The following is a 17,805-nucleotide window of genomic DNA, read 5'->3' on the forward strand; positions in this document are numbered from 1 at the left end:
GATGAGTGATGAAAACAGGATCATATCACTCAAAACTCACTCATCCAAACAACCCCTTAGCTATTGTTTTTGGCAAGATGAGGCATGGTATTGTACTTTTTAGATCTTTTTAACAAGCTTGGTGCTAGTGAAGGGTGCTTTGAGATTGGGTTGGTCATATTTTTATACATGTTTTGTTAATGATCATCTTATATACATTTTGTTATATATATATTTACATACTGAAAATCGTGACTTCAAGTCATAGTTTAATTTGTTTTTTCATGTGTAAATGTGTGTAATAAACACTACTCATGCTACAAATATCTTCCCACTCACCATACCAACTTGATCACCTAATTCAGACTCCCTATAGATTCCAACAGGCAAACATTCTCATTGTATGGTAATGAAACACGTAAGAAACTAAACATCCATAAGGTTCAAAATGATTCTATGGAAAATTGCTTGGAATTCCCTTACCTCAAAGGATGCCTTAAATAAGAAATGGCCTTATAGAGATCTAAGTTGTGCACTTTGCAATCACCACATAGAAACACTTGAATACCCCATTATCCATTGGCCATACACTATCACTGCAACATCTCTCTCAGTTTGGTTTCTCAAAGCTAAGGACCATGGAAACTAGTGACATTATGAAATGCTTGATTAATCCTTCTAGCTCACTAAAATATTCCAAATGAGGAATGCCACAAATTCATATATGGACATGTACTTTTCAAATTATTGTTGTGGGGACACAAGCCCAAATACATAGGGCTTTGGGCCTTGTCTGAGGAGGTACAGTGATTCGAGAATAGGTCAACAATGAGGAAGGAGTAAAGCCAAGAACTTCACGAGCAAGCTATGACCGTTAAGGCTAAGAGAGGTAGGCCGAGGAGGAGTATCTCTTTAGTTAAACAAATGAGGGGTCAGAAGGTGAGTTCTATTATCTAGAGTGACACTCCAGGAAGTGGAAGTTCTGTTGTTAAGAATATACACTATGAACGTACGAGACAAAATGGGAGCTAAGAAATATCTAAGAAAAAACTGCTACTACCGCATTAAATGCTCTGCAGCTAACTCTCTGGCCGTATTTATGGGGAGAAGACCCCTGAACAGTGCTGTCTTGGTCGCCCCAACTTACAGAGTATCTGTGAGGGTGTCCGATGGGACAAGCACTCAAGTAGTGGCTCAAATGATTAACAAGTGGAGGGTCAAGATCGCCTAAAGGGAACTATATAATGTAAAAGACTCTCCATGGAGAAAGGATTGAGAAATTAAAAGAAAAACACTGTAGCAATTGAGAACTGAACTTGCAATCAAACTTGAGCATCAATATATAAGAACAAATCTCTTCAAACTATGCCGATGACGATTTTCTTTTAGTTTAAACTTGTCTATCTTCACTTTCTTGTCATCAAGATCTACCTTGCTTGTTGTTTGATTTACTAAAACTCAATTTTCCAACTCACTTTCTACAAATTCATTGTTTTGGACTTTTTGGACTTAAGTTCGTCCACTTTTTGGATTAGAGACTCAAATCTGGTCCATACAATTGTCATTGTTTGATGACATATAATATCTATTATTTAATTGGGATTTGATGGTAGAAGTGAGATTGATTTAAATTGGGATTTATATTATGGTGCAAGCTAGAGTAGGTTCTATATTTGATCTTATATAATTGTTAAATATAATCACTTCATTGTTTAAACATTTTTTCTCTTCTCTGTTGGGTCACTTTCTCGGCTTCCAGAGATTGGTCCAAATCATCCCCTTTGTCTTGAAAACTTTGAAGTTTATTATAAATTGATTATTTACCAAAAAAAAAGAAAAAAAAAAGAAAGAAAGAAGAATTGCAAGAATGCAACTATCAGTCTATCGTTTACCAAAAAAAACTATCAGTCTATCACATGACACAGTCCAAACTGGAAGTTAGAGTCAGAGAACAAGACAAAGATTTTGCCAAATTGCCAGGCCAGACGCTTTTCTCGGTCCCACAGAATCACGTGAATTCTCAAGCACACCAATATTCTTCCTATATTGTTTCATACACACCTCCTTTCTCTCACTCTCACTCTTCCTCTTCACTCTGTCAATGGAGAGACTAGTAGAAGTGTTAGAGCAAGAGGTGCGAATAGACTTTGCACTCAACTGCAAATGCCGTGCTAACGTGCGCCTCAGATCACTGTGCGCCACCACCCCCATTGCTTTCAAGGTCCAAACCTCTTCACCCAACAAATTCCTAGTCAACCCGCCGAGTGGACTCGTTCCTCCCTTATCCTACGCCACATTCCAAATCATTCTCAAACCCCAAACCCAATTCCCACCCACCTTTCCTCGCTCACCATCAGACCGTTTCCTCGTCAAAGCTTCCGAGTTCACCACAAACCCGTCCGAGTCAACTCACCCCGACTCGATCAACTCGTGGTTTTCCTCTAGGCCCCACGGGTCAACTCAGGACCTCAAACTCAAGGTTGCCTTCGTGGGTCCCGTACTTCTCAGGCACGCTGTCGGCCGTGGTGACGTGGAAGCTGTCAGGAACTTAATCAAGCGGCAGAAATTTATTCTCACCGAGTTGACACCCAGAGAAGCCGAGTCGCTGCTCCGAGTTGCTACTCAGTTGGTCAGCCCCGATGAGATGGTTAACTTGCTAGTTGAAGCGGGGCTGAAGATTGAGTCACGTGTGAGATTGGATAACAATGCGAGTCATGTGATGGAATCGAGGTGGGCATCGAAGGGTTTGGACGAGTTACACGTGGCGGTGGCGTTTGATCAGACGGACGAGATGCTGAGTTTGATAAAGTTAAAGGAATACAGGTCGTTGGATTGTAGAGATAAAGAGGGTCGTACGCCTTTGGATTTGGCTGCGAGTAAAGGAAATATTGGGTGTGCGAAGCTGTTGCTAGAATCGGGTGTGGATACGAGCACAAAGTGTAAGGATGGTCGCACAGCTTTGCATAGGGCAGCGGCTAATGGGAACCGTCGGATGGTGGAGATGCTGATGGATTTTGGTGCGGATCCAACAATCACCAATGATCGTGGACAATCAGCAGTTGATGTTGCTCGTGACAAGGAACATGTAAGTACTGTAAAAGAAACTGGATAGTGAGTGAGAATCTAAACTCAACCCATGTACTACTAAATAGCAGAGACTGGATGGGCTAGTAAGCATATAGAAAACACTAATGATCGTTAATTCGTTATAAATATTTCTATTTGTATGTACTTTTTTTTTGTTTACATTATTTAAGCAAATTAAATTTGTGATTAATGTAGATTCCAATTTACTTAACTGGAATTTTTGCCCTCAAATAGGAGGGCTAGGTTCGAATCCAGCCTAAAAAAAACCAATTAATGTCTCTATATAAGGATAAAGAGTAAATATCATAGAACATACATCTATAAATTATACCACTGTGAATGAAGGCATGGCAGCACTATGACATTATATACTACCCTTTTGCTGTCAATTGTGGCTGTGTTTCTATAAATCATATGTATAAAACCATTGGTTTTATAGATTTGGTCACCCTTAACTTGGACCACAAACTAGCATCTTGTCATTTGCTGTATGCAATTGCAAAACTAATATGTAACAAAAACTAAAGCTAATGCAATGGTCTTTCATAATGCACCCAATTGTAGAGTTTAATGGGTGAAAACAAGATGTAGATATAAGGTATTAACAAGAGAAATGTTGTTAGGCGAATTAAATAATGGTGTTTTCCTGATCACTATGCATAATCTTTTAATTAATCTAATTCTATATTCTCTCTCTAGTCTCTTTTTTAATCAAATGATTGTATGTCTCATGCAGAAAGAGGTTGTGGAGATTCTGGAACGAGGAGAACAAGTGCTAATGGCTGCAAGGCGGGGAGAGCTAGAGCGCCTTGAGTCACTGCTGCAGAAAGGCGCAAGCATGAACTACTGCGACCAATACGGGTTGACAGCACTCCATGCAGCAGCTATCAAAGGGCACAGGGATGCAGTGCTGATGCTTGTTAAATTCGGGATAGACTTGGAATGCAAGGACAATGAAGGCCATGTACCATTGCATTTGGCTGTGGAGGGTGGTAACCTAGAGACAGTTGAGGTATTGGTGGACAAGGGAGCTGATGTTAATGCCAGGACCATAAAGGGTGTTACCCCTCTCTACTTAGCTAGAGCCATGTGTTATGATGATATCTCTGAGTTCCTCATAAGCAGGGGAGCCTCCTCTTGTATTACAGCCTTTTCATCTTCCTGAGGATCCATCTTTCAATGAATTAACCTACGTAAGCTTGTATACCACAAGGTTTGGTTCCATGTAAGTACCATAGCTTTCTTCATGTTGTTGTTAATATGCACCCTTTCTCCTAGATGAGTATCTATGCGACCGATTCATTATTCATATACTGGAATACAATTTTGTAAAATAAAAGGTTAAAAACCAAACTAGAGCTTTTTTTTTTGGTGTGTGTGCGTGTGGGTGGGGGGGGGGGGGGGTGTGGATTTTGCAATGCAAGACCTTTCATTTTATGATTGTTCTTATACTAGATAATTTTTGCAGAAAGTGTTAAATATGTGCTTTGGTTAACAGGCATTTGAATAATAATTCTACATGTTTCACTTATTGGACATTTGACTAAAAGCCAAGGCCCCAAACTCAGTTCTGTTATGATTTACCAATACAATATTTGTTTGTTCCCTTGTGAATTTGTTCTACAAATACAGTAAGTGGGAAGGGGAATTCAAACTCAGGCAAACCTCCTCGATAGAATTATACAATGACATTAAGCTACAAGACTCTTAACTAATAAATTTTATATTTGTTATTTAATGGACGTCAAGACTGCAATCATGACATCATAAATTCAACTGAATTATTACAGATTTGATGTACCATTATCTCTATAAATTATATCAAGAGATCTTGTTGGCTGCGATCTATTTTAATAAAGGATTTGACTTGCATCTAGTGTTCCGGTGCACTGGTTCACAAAAGGCCATGTGTTGCTTCAATGTCCAGTGCACTAAGCTTCACCCAAAAATAAATAAGTTTTGTAATATTTATTATTTCCAATGGACTACAATGCTTTCCACTAGTAGAAGAGAAATATATCTGTAGAGGCTCTTTATAGGAGGAAAAATCAACCCCTTTGACCAAATTGTAATGTTCCCTCTTTCATCAACACTCTGTGTTTGCATAAAAGTATCCAAATCCATAAAAGTGAGATGAATTTTGTGCGAAAGCCTCTTTAAGCAAAAAAAAAAAAAAAAAACAGTATTCACTTCACACAGAAATCTACATGACTAAATGCTTTATATTATCCTATTCATTCACCCTTCAATTATTCAGTTGCACAACATCACCATCAAGTCCCTTTTTTAAGCAATTGAAACCAAACCTATTCAAGCAAGGAACTGCATACACGCTTAAAATCCTTGAAGCTTCCTAAAAAGCTTGAAAGTGCCATAGCTTTCTTCCCATTATTGTTAATATGCACCCTTTCTCCTAGTTGAGTATCTATTCGACCAATTCATTATTCATATACTGGAATACAATTTTGTAAAATAAAAAGTTAAAAACCACACTAGAGCTTCTTCTTTTTTCCTGTGTGTGTGGGTTGGGGGGGAGGTGTTTGGATTGCAATGCAAGACCTTCCATTTTATGAATGTTCTTATACTAGATAATTTTTGCAGAAAGTGTTAAATATGTGCATTGGTTAACAGGCATTTGAATAATTATTCTACATGTTTCACTTATTGGACATTTGACTAAAAGCCAAGCCCCCCAACCCAAACTCAGTTCTGTTATGATTTACCAATGCAATATTTGTTTGTTCCCTTGTGAATGTGATCTACAAATACAGTAAGTGGGAAGGGGAATTCAAACTAAGGCAAACCTCCTCGATAGAATTAGGCAATAACATTGAACTACAATACTCTTGACTAATAAATTTTATGTTTGTTATTTAACGGACATCAAGATTGCAATCATGACATCATAAATTCAACTGAATTATTACAAATTTGATGTACCATTATCTCTATAAATTATATCAAGAGATCTTGTTGGCTGCAATCTACTTTAATAAAAGATTTACTGGTTCACAAAAGGCCATGTGTTGCTTCAATGTCCAGTGCACTAAGCTTCACCCAAAAATAAATAAGTTTTGTAATATTTATTATTTCCAATGGACTACAATGCTTTCCACTAGTAGAAGAGAAATATATCTGTAGAGGCTCTTTATAGGAGGAAAAAACAACCCCTTTGTCCAAATTGTAATGTTCCCTCTTTCATCAACATTCTGTGTTTGCATAAACGTATCCAAATCCATATAAAAGTGAGATGAATTTTGTGCACAAGACTCTTTAATCAAAAAAAAAAAAAAAAAAAATCTGTATTCACTTCACACAGAAATCTACATGACTAAATGCTTTATATTATCCTATTCATTCACCCTTCAATTATTTAGTTACATAACATCACCATGAAGCCCCCTTTTTAAGCAATTGAAACCAAACCTATTCAAGCAAGGAACTGCATAGACGCTTAAAATGCTCGAAGCTTCCTAAAAAGCTTGAAAGTGTCTCCCAAAAATGTCCATCTTCCTCTCTCTCTTGCTTCTCTTCTTCACCGCCCCAGTCTCACCATCCTCTTCCCCAGACCGTTACACCAAATCCCTACCCTCCAATCACAAACCCAGAGAATACTTAGAACTCACTCGTCCCCTACCGTCCGATTTCCTAGTCCCATCATGCTCAAAACAAATCCTACGTCACTCCTTCGCCGACACAATCAACGCCCCTCCTTTCTCCACCCTCTACTCCCCGCCGTCCGATTGCCTCTCCCCTTGGTCCCACGTGGCACTCGAGTTCCGCGCCGAGTCAAGAGGCGAACAGTACGACCGCATAGCCGGCTTGTGGCTCGGCGGAGCGGAGCTTCTCCGCACAAGCACGGCGGAGCCGACCAGGTGTGGAATCTTCTGGAAGGTTCGGAAAGACATCACAAGGTACTCCTCTCTCCTCGTTCGCTCCGACCTTAACCTCACCATGATGCTCGAAAACATCGTTAACCATGTCTACACCGGCGTTTACCACGTCACCGTTAGTATCTTTTATTACAAAGATAACACCGTTAGATCTCCTCCTCCATCTCTGATTTCAGATAGGGTTAACACGTGGCAAGGTCTTGGCGGTCTATATGACCCGCCAGCTGATTTTATAATCCCAATATCGGATCGGGGCGATAAGGGGTTTTGGTTTCGAATCGAATCCGAAGATGTACAGTCCAAAAGTATCCGAATACCACGGAATACTTACCGTGCCGTTTTGGAATTATACGCGTCGTTTCACGGAAACGACGAGTTCTGGTACTCGAACCCGGCGACTTCGTATATCAAAACCAACAACCTAACTACCGAACGAGGTAACGGAGCTTATAGAGAGGTTTATGTCACGATTGATGGGAAATTTGTCGGGTCGGAGTCTCCGTTTCCGGTTATGTTCGCGGGCGGGGTTAACCCGTTGCTTTGGGAACCGGTTGTGGCAATTGGAGCGTTTAATCTTCCTTCTTACGATTTTGATTTGACACCATTTTTGGGCATGTTGGTGGATAAAAAAGCTCATAGGATTGGGTTTGGAGTGACTGACGGAATTTCGTATTGGCTTGTGAATGCCAATTTGCACCTTTGGGTTGATCATAGCTCGCGAAAAGTTAAAGCAAAGTCTGTCATTTATGAGAGTCCAAGATTGAAGATTAAGCGTAAAGAGGATTTTAAGCTTCTTGATGGGTCATTCAAAGTAGAGGCAGAGAGGAAAGCTAAGTTTGTAGGGTGGGTTAAGTCGAGTTTAGGCAATTTGACTACGATTTCTTCACAAAACTACAGGTTGAAGAATACAGTAAGATTTGAGATGAATGGAGCTTATAAATTCGTTAAGCAGAAAATTAAAGCAGTGAGATATGTGAAGGTGCTTAGCGATTTAGGCAGCGTGATTTCTTGGTTTAGTGTTCATAGGAGATACCCTCTTGTTGTCGTTACTTCGAATTTACCTGGACCGAAGAAGGATACGTATATGCTTGTCACTAATGTTTCACATGTGTTGAAAGAGAGGTATAGACAAAAAAGTTTTGTTAGTATTGTTCATAATGTGCAGGATTCTGAAGGATGGATGATGGTGAAGGATCATTCGGTTCTCTCTGGTGCAGCCACTACCAAACAAAGCTTTAGTTACAGGGATGACTTTAGATGCTACACGCGGACTGTAAAATCGAACGATGGTAAGCTCATTAAAGACAAAACCACCTCTGCTTGCCTTTCTTCAGTCTAATCTCTTGTTTCAGAATTAGGAAGAATGGTTGCAATCTTTTTTATTTTCTTATCCTCTTTTTTTTGGTCAAATCTTTATAGGTGTAGTTGTGTATGTGAATTTGTATGATTTCGTTTAAATTAGAATGGTAAAAAAGATTACATTTGATCAACCTGGTAGTCTGTTGAATATACTTAAGGACCAAAATTGACCCCCATAAATTTTGGATTAAGACTTGGTTGTGTGATTGTTGTTGTGATGCAGAGAATTTGAAACTACTATTACTATGTACTCCGTGTGCATCTGAATTTGTACTCTTTTTTTTTTTTTCCTCGTCCATTTGGATTTTGTGGCATTCTGCATTCTATGTGTTTCTTATTACATGGACAATATGCAGGAACGTATCTAAATGATATAAGTATGAATTTATAAATGAACTGCTGAAAAATGGTAGTGAACAAATTTTGCGTAGACACTTACCATCAAAATATGAATAAACACAACAAAAATTCTAGTACTACAAACTAAACCACAACTATCCATGTGTCTTAACTATGATATGATATCTAGCTTTTCTTCTAATTTATTATCAAGTAAAAAAAATTCATTAAAATAGAAAACAATTTCTTGTCAAGAGTCTTATAATTTAATTGAAACCTATCAATGTTTCAAAGAGAAGCAAAACTTTTCTTTTTTGAAGAGTATGATAGTGTATATTATATTTAAACTATATAATCATTAAGTAATAGGTATATCATTGTCTAGTAGACCTTAGAGCATCACCATCAGCTATTTCATAAAAAATGTCGTTTTGACACACCAAAAGTCTACTTTATTATTTTACCACATCATTTTACAATATTTCATTCATCAGATGTTTTATCATTCAATTCTATACATTAAAATAATATTTATTACACATTAAAATAATATATTATCTCCTCCCCATTATCATCAACATCAACAACAGCAGCAACATCAACAGCACAACCACCAACTATCAATATCCACTACCGCAACAACACCGACAGCCACCACCGGCACAAACCCCTACATCCACCAATGCCACCTTTAAAAAAAAAAAAAAAAAAAAGCCAAACCAACCAACAAACCAGAGAATAAAACGCCGACCTAAACTCAACCAACAATCGGCCTAAAACTCCAGCCCAATGGACCCAAAACCTCGACCCACAACCCACACAACGCCAATCCAAAACGCCAACCCAAAACCCACATCAAAACCCATCCCAAATCTTACACCCATAACTCGATTAAAAGAGATCTAAAGGTTGGTGGTGAGGGCTAGAGAATGAGGCGGCGAGATCAGCAGCGAGGACTAGAGAGTGATCTTGATCAACTTTCTTGAACAGGGAGGAGAGGGAAGAGATAGAGAGTGACAAAGAGAGAAGATGGAGAGAGATATATGTGGAAGAGGAGAGAGAAAAATGCCATAAAATAATAATATTTAATTTTACAATTGTTGTCCGTACCGTCTCATATTTGAGACGGTATTGTAACGGTGTGCCAAAATTTTTGGCATATGGCACATTTCATGAGGCTCATATTTTGGGGTCTGGTGTGCCAAATGCCAAAAATTTGACATATGGCACACCTGCTACAGATGCTCTAATACATGAAGGGGATTCTTCTAGCCAATATATTACATTAGTGTGGTTCTTTCCTTCACATGCTAACTTCTCTGATGGTCAATTTGCTTGAGAAAGGCAGTAAGAGAAACATATACTCTTGATACAAGAGTCAAGCACTTTAACATCATTAAGAATGTGGCCAATTCACAAATTGGTGTGTCCAGCCGACTTTACTTCTTCTACCAGACTTTTGAATGCACACTTGGTCTCCACTTCTTAAAGCCCTGAATTCATAGCAAATTGCACTGCACTTCATAATCCTAATTAGCTTCCACTATCACGAACAAGTTAACAACTACCCCTATACTAGACCATCTCTGGATTCTCCTTGGCCCGACCTGTAGGTCCGCTAACGTAAAGCTCTAGGGTTTTGGTGCCTTCATTTGGACTACTCACTTTCTCCTTTGATTACTTATCATCCAAATCGAAAACTTTAATTGATCCTCCATCTAAGATGGAAATTCCTACACACACTTTCTTTGGCTCAAGAATGATATGCTTTTAACTTTTAAGATCTTAGTGATGTCAAATTTGGATCAGGGACACAAAAATCCATCTTCGAAGTATGCATGCAAATTTGGATCTAAGACATATATATTCAAACTAAATGATATGCTTCTAAGATCTTACTAATATCAAGCTAAATTATATGCTTCTAAATTCCATTTCTGATTGTGTGAATCAATTAAACCTCCCTTGCATTATCTGTAAAAGACCAATGAATATGAAAGACAAAAATATATAAGTAATCAAATTACAAATATGAGCAAAGAAACCAATCACTGATATTTTGAGCGAGAAAGTTGAATAAGCATTTTTAAATTTTTAACAGGATTAAAAATAGATAATGTAGGTAACTATCATAAACAAACATGGTTATAGCTATAGGAAAATATTTCACTTCAAACTTTTAGAAAATGACATTAATTAGATCCTTTATTACCTATGATGTGCAAAACAACACATTATAAGACATTCAACCCAGGTATCAAAAATCATAAAGTAAAAATTACCATGCCCAAAATACTGGAATTGAATTAGAAAGAGAACTTTCAACACTAGAAACAAAACCAAGTAACCATCAACGATACAATATAAATAAAATTACCATTTTATCTGCAAAGAAGACCTTGGCTTTTGGGGCTAACCATGTCATATGAACAACTGCTGCATTGCTAGCACTGTTCTCATTAAGATCAGGATGCCAAATGAGTAGTGATAATATGAACTTTTATTCTGCATAAATAAGGTATTGTCAACGTTGTCCCCAAACAATTTTATTGAAGAAGTGCTCATAAAAGTCAATGCCATGCTTCAAGAAGAGCTCTCAAAGCTAATAGAGCTTCTCATCTAATTAAAACCCAATCACATGAACAACCACATCAAGTTCAGTTCAAATGCACACCCAACAGACCTAAGATTAGCCACAAATAATCACAAATGCATTGGAAAAAAAACATAAAACAAAGATAATCAGGGGGCAGAGATAACAACAACAACAAAAACAAAAACTAACCGCAGATTGCTATTGGTAAAACAATGTGAGAGGAGCGAGGAAGATTACGAATTTACATTATAAAAAGGGTCAATAATTTAGTCGAAACTAAAAAATAAAAAATAATCTACAAAATTTATATAAAAATAAAAAATTAAAATCAATTCAACTGTTAAATATTTACCTAAAGATAAGAAAAAAGAAAAACCCAGTTTCGGATGTAACTTTATTACTTAGCAGAGTAATTTTTATAGAAAATTCCTAAAATAAACATTTATTAATTGAAACTTAAATATTACTGCATTAATTGGGTATTAAAGTGGGCCGGGCTTTCTGATGCCTTGCAAATTACCTTATAAATAGTAAATACAACGCTGTGTCTTGAAAGATTCAAAAACCCCTTGTTCCTCATATCATTGAGAGCTTCTCCAATTCATTCTTAGCCACAGCACACAAGAATAGAAGATGGAAGCCATGTCAGTCCCAGAATACTCCATATGTAGGTATGCAAGTGGAGTCATAGATCTTTGCCACGTCTTGAACTAACATTTCTTGTTTTGCCTAAAAACATATTCTCACAGTTCTGTGCATAACAAATTAATCTTTGAAGTCAAGAAATTCTTGTTTCATAAAAAGCACATTCAGTGTAATGGTTAGGGGTATGCATGGGTCGGATTGGGTCAGATTGAGGAGATTTTTTGACCCAACCCACCATGATGGGTAAAAAAAATTCAACTCAACCCAACCTGACCCAACCATGGGTTGGGTTGGGTTGGGTTGGGTCAAGTTGAATCCATGGGTTGGACAATTTTTTTATTAAATTGAGTAGAAAAAAAAATCACACTTACCACCTGAGTTGATAAACAAAATATACATTAATATATAAACTAATATTCCAACTTAGTTGTAAATAAAATATGTTTAAGTATCCAACTGAGTTGATAAATAAAATATAAATAAACTAGTATCCTAATTCACTTATAAAAACAAAATATACATGAGTTCTTAACTCAGTTATAAACAAAATATATCTAAATTTTTAATTTTTTTTATTAATTATATAATATATTTAAATATATATTAAAAGAACTAATAAGATTTTATATTATTTATGATAGTAGGAACTGAGGAAGTGCTTTATAGCTGGTTTTTTTTTAAAAAAAAATTATTAAATATATAATATATTTTAAACATATATTAAAATATGGGTGGGTCGGGTCGAGTTTGGTGGATTTGTAATTTTATGACCCAAACCCAACCCGACCCAAACCCAACCCGACCCACTATTAAAAAAAAATTGTAACCCAACCCAACCCACCAAGCCCTAAAAACCGACCCAACCTGGTAGGTTGGGTTTGGCGGGTTGGCAGGTTTTTTGCACACCCCTAGTACTGGTTTTTCCTTCTTAGTCCCGAGTTCAAAACCAATTTAACCGAAACAAAATTGTTTCTCTGGAACTAACGCCATTATTTCTGCTTTGACATTCATCAAACATTTGCCAATCCCAACAAAAAAATTCAAATCATACCAATCCCAACTTGATGTGAGGCCAATGGTGGCACCATGAATGTTTTTCAGGTAGTCATTCCAAAAATTAAATTAGACAAAATTTAATAAAAAGATAATTGAATATATTGATATCATAAAAAGAAAAGGCCAATATATAAAGTTTTTTAAAACATGGCTATAGATGAAAATTACAACAACAAAAAAAACCCTATACTAGCATTTTAAAAACGCTGCTACCAATACTGCCGAGTAGTTTTGAAGAAATGTTGTGGGAAAAAAAAAAAAAACAAATTCTGTGAACTACCCGAAGAAAAAAAAAAAAAAAACCTATATCAATGTTTTAAAAATGCAACTATAAGTGAAATTAAAAATTAAAAAAAAAAAAAAAAAAAAAAAAAAAAAAACCTATACCAACGTTTTAAAAACATAGCTATAGGTTAAAAACATAGCTATAGGTGAAAATTACAACATAAAAAACCTTATACTAGCGTTTTAAAAACGCGACTATAGGTTAAAATTTAAATAAATAAATAAAAAAACCCTATTCTATGATTTTAAAAATGCTTCTACCACAAAAAAAAAAAATGCTTCTACCAAAACTACCCAGTAGTTTTAAAGAAATTTTGTGGAAAAAAAAATTTCTATGAACTGCCCAAAAAAAAAAAAAAAAAAAAAAAACCTATACTGATGTTTTAAAAATGCAGCTATAAGTGAAAATTACAACAAAATAAAACCCTATACTAGCATTTTAAAAATGCAACTATAGGTGATAATTTATTATTATTATTATTTTTATAAAAACCTTATACTAATGTTTTAAAAACGCTACTATAGGTGAAAGATCTATAATAGCACTTTTGAAAACGCTAGTATAGACTAGTTGAGTCTATTGCCATAGTGTAATACCAACACTATGAAACTTCGTTATAGAAAACGCGAGTATAGCTCAAATTGACCTATACCCACGTTTTTAGGAGGTATAGGTGCGTTTTAAAAACGTGACTACAAACTTGCTTTTTTGTAGTGAATGTTTTCTCTCCAACCCAATATAGTAATTTTTCTAAATCCATTTATCATATGTTGATACGTATAAGAAGTTGGATTAGCATTCACATAATGCATCCAGACATTTAGTGGAACTAAATCTTGACTTCCAATGCCACAAAGATGGGTGGTTAACAAGAAGTTTCCATTGGTTGGAACTCACATGATTAATTTGTTCAAGTAGTTCATGTAGCTTCTAAGGATATTGTGGTACCACCATTTCTCATTAGATGTAGTAGCTCCAAGAATTTGATTGAAAATCAAATTTGACACCGCAAGCTTGTCACCTTGCTGGGTATTATTATTTGATGGAACAACAGAACTATCCTTCAATTTATGATTTTTGTGTATGAGGAAGACATGTTTACTGTTCTTGTGATCACCTCCTATCACTAAGTCTTTATCTTGGATTGCAAAATTTTTAGGATGGTACAAAAATTCACGAAAAAAACCACGAGAGTGAAGCTCACTAACCATATGGAGTATGCCCTGTATAATTTTTCTAGCCTTCTCCTCTGGCTGATATACCTTCCATTTCAAATACTCATCATCCCAATTATTTTCCTTTTTCTTTTTCTTTTTTCTCTTCTCCAACTACTGTTTCAGCGTAATCTCGTATTTATTATGATTGAGAACAAAATGCTTTTCAAACTAATGTCTAGAAATAACATGATTGTTGTGCACAAAGGACTCCAAATTATAGTTCCATCCATTATTACAAACCCCTGATTCAACCTTATGATGAATAAGGATGACTACATTTAAGTATAATCTTGGGAGTTGATTACAATTGTCCCACTTTCTCCATATTCTGTTTCTTTCCCTTCCACAAGGGTCATTTTTTTCCCTCGTCCATTTGGATTTTGTGGCATTCTATTTGTTTCTTATTACATGGACAATATGCAGGAACATATCTAAATGATATAACTATGAATTTATAAATGAATTGCTGAAAAATGGCAATGAACAAATATTGCACAAACACTTACCATCAAAATATGAATAAACACAACAAAAATTCTAGTACTACAAACTAAGCCACAACTATCCATGTGTCTTTACTATGATATGATATCTAGCTTTTCTTCTAATTTTTTTTAAGTAAATAAAATTTCATTAAAATAGAAAACAATTTCTTGTAGGGATGGCCATGGGTAGGGTATGGATCGGGTATACCCATACCCTACCCAAAAAGTTTACCCATGGATACCCGAATATCATTACCCATCAGTATCCATACCCAAAATTTACCCGGATTTATTATCCATGGATATCCATACCCTACCCAAAACCCTTTTTTTTTTTTAAATCCAAAACATTTTAACATAAAAACTAACCAATAGCTTTATCTTAAAAAAGAAAAAAAACTAATCAATAAATTTGAAATCAAATGTATCTGCTTCTTTTTTTCTTTTCTTTTTTTGAGATAGAAATTTTATTAGATAAAAAACTAAAATAATAAAATAAAATAAAGAAGCAACACATGTTATTCACGAGACTTGTTTCAGACAACCTTGAAATAAAGAAGCAGTACAACCCTGAAACAAACGCAGGGGAACAAGGACATGTTATGCAGAAAAAAAAGAAAACAACTGTGGGCTTACGAAACAGCAACAGAAAATCCCTTAACATGAAGGTCTATGTATCAGTAATAAAAGTCTTCTAAACTCCATATGACATACTATCATCACAAAATACTACTATATCAAATTTTAAAATATAAAATAAAAAAAATTTATAATTTTGTTTTCACTCTACTTGATGTAACCTATCAATTACCTTTAATATTATGCTTTGAAAATTTTTGTAGTAAAATAGTAGTATCTTTAATATATTCTATTGTTAAATTGTTATTTGGTTGATGTGTTAGCAATAGTGTCCTATATTACATCACATGATTAAGATGATTGATATTTAACCTAAATTGAAATAAAGTGCGACCAACTTATAACCTTAATTGTTACTTGTTTGTATTAATGTTTGGTTGGATAAAGTTTGGCTGCAACTCAATTTGAAAGAATTCCTCCAAACTAGACCAAGTGACACCTTATGAAGCTAACATGTGTTTTGGGCATACACATAACCATTTACCCAGAGGCGGAGCCAGGTTGGGTCGAGGGGGGGCCACTGCCCCCCCTAGCCCACCCAAAAAAAAATTTTTTTTTTTTTTTTTGATACTATCATTTTTATTTTCAGTTTTGAAGGTGAGAACAGTTGTTGGTTTTTTTTTTTTTTTTTAATTGACTCGTTTTGGTTGCTGATGAAGTTGTGAAAAATGAAATATATGTATATATATTTTATACTTGTTTTCCTAATCATTAATGGAACAAAATCACCTTAGCTACTTAACATATTTGTTGTTTCTATTTTTTTTCTTTTTAAATACATAAGATATATGTGCATAAAATGCATATATCTTATACAAGTTTTGCCCCCCCTCAACTCAAATTCTAGCTCCGCCACTGCATTTACCTAACCCACCAAACTATAGTCAACACACTTAACTAGCCTTTCTCTCTCTCTTCTCTAAGATTTAATTCTTTGCACATTTACTCCAAAAATAGGTTCTTAAATTTTTGTATTTCAAAAGCATATAGTCTATATATATTTTTAAAAAAGTGTAAAAATACCATTTGAGGTTTGGAGTTTATATGAATGAGAAAATCACGTAGTCATCATGTAATCAATAACATGAATTAATTAGCAATAGAGAGAAATATATTGTAGCCATCATGTGCTTGCATTAAGAAAACTCACTAATCATGTCACTAATCACATGATTAGTAACGTGATTTTCTCTCCTATAAGAACTAATGGAAGTTAGTCTTAGCTCTTAGGGGCCAATTCAGCGGAAATGGAAATCTAAGAATTGAAATATCAGTTTTTGTGTTTAAGCCTTAAAAAAAAGTTTAAATTAGCAAATTTTTGTGTACAAGTTCTCATTAAAATTGATGTATTTTTTTATTAAAAGAGAAAGTTAGAACATTAAAATTGATTCTACCCCCAATTTTTTTTTTGGTTAAACTATTCTACCCCCAGTTTAAATAAGCAAGATTTAATTTTTTCAATTTAAGATTGGGGCGACCGCTTTTAATTTTATTTTAAATTCAGAACCAACCAAATTCAAATTGTACATGTTTTCTAAACAATCCCACAAGAGACTCATAAAGGGACCATGTGTGGAATACAGAGTTACGGGCGAAACCGCAAAAGCGCCTCTCTCAGAAGTCAGAGGTCAAAGCTTCGCGGAATACTAGTATTTTAATCGCTAAATTAGAGAACAAACTACAAAGAGGCCGTTTGGTCTGTCTTTTCAAAACACAGAGTTCAGTGTTTAAACACTAAACACTAGTGTTCAAAATTTGGAAAAATGTGTTTGGTCACGGAGTTCAAAACAGGGTTGTTTGGAAATTGTTGCTCCAAAACCCATTTTTGAACATCATTTTTTGGAATGTGCTCGGAGCTGATTTTAAACAACAAACTGATGTTTTTGATGGCACTTCCGTAATAAAATTGAACTTACTTATCAACTTTTTTGGACTGTGCTCGGACCCACCTGATCAGTTTTTTTTTAATCTTTGTCTCCTCTCCTCTCTGTACTCTCATCTCTCTCCTGATTTAAAAATTGTTATTTTGTACATTTGCTCAGTTTTTTTCACAAAATTAAACACACGTACCAAACACATTTTTTATGTTTTTTGAATACTGAAACACGTTATTTAAACCATGATACTAAACACATTTTTTTGTTTTATAAACACTAAAAACACGTTTTTCAATAACACTTGTTAAACTACAATTTTCACATCTTTTTAAGCAACAATTTTTGAA

General features: G+C 35.3%; 2 protein-coding genes across 2 annotated transcripts; both read left to right on the top strand.

Moving 5' to 3' along the window:
• Window positions 1-903: 903 nt before the first annotated feature.
• Window positions 904-4,419, top strand: LOC126696655 (protein VAPYRIN-like). Its single transcript, XM_050393343.1, has 3 exons — window positions 904-918; window positions 1,922-3,064; window positions 3,803-4,419. Exons 1-3 carry the CDS (start codon window positions 904-906, stop codon window positions 4,229-4,231), a joined length of 1,587 nt encoding a protein of 528 aa, XP_050249300.1. The 3' UTR covers window positions 4,232-4,419.
• A 1,912-nt stretch (window positions 4,420-6,331) lies between these two features.
• On the top strand, window positions 6,332-8,568 carry LOC126697769 (peptide-N4-(N-acetyl-beta-glucosaminyl)asparagine amidase A). The gene has a single exon (XM_050394863.1). The coding sequence runs from the start codon at window positions 6,568-6,570 to the stop codon at window positions 8,296-8,298; it is 1,731 nt and encodes a 576-aa protein (XP_050250820.1). The 5' UTR covers window positions 6,332-6,567; the 3' UTR covers window positions 8,299-8,568.
• The last annotated feature ends 9,237 nt before the right edge of the window (window positions 8,569-17,805 follow it).

This window comes from Quercus robur, chromosome 8, assembly GCF_932294415.1.
Source record: "Quercus robur chromosome 8, dhQueRobu3.1, whole genome shotgun sequence".
NCBI lineage: Eukaryota > Viridiplantae > Streptophyta > Magnoliopsida > Fagales > Fagaceae > Quercus > Quercus robur.

Excerpts from the sequence above, each read along its gene's own strand:
- LOC126697769 (XM_050394863.1), top strand. The coding sequence starts at position 6,568 with ATGTCCATCTTCCTCTCTCTCTTGCTTCTCTTCTTCACCGCCCCAGTC.
- LOC126696655 (XM_050393343.1), top strand. Across the intron at positions 3,065-3,802 it reads TTGCTCGTGACAAGGAACAT|AAAGAGGTTGTGGAGATTCT; the intron begins GTAAGTACTGTA and ends TGTCTCATGCAG.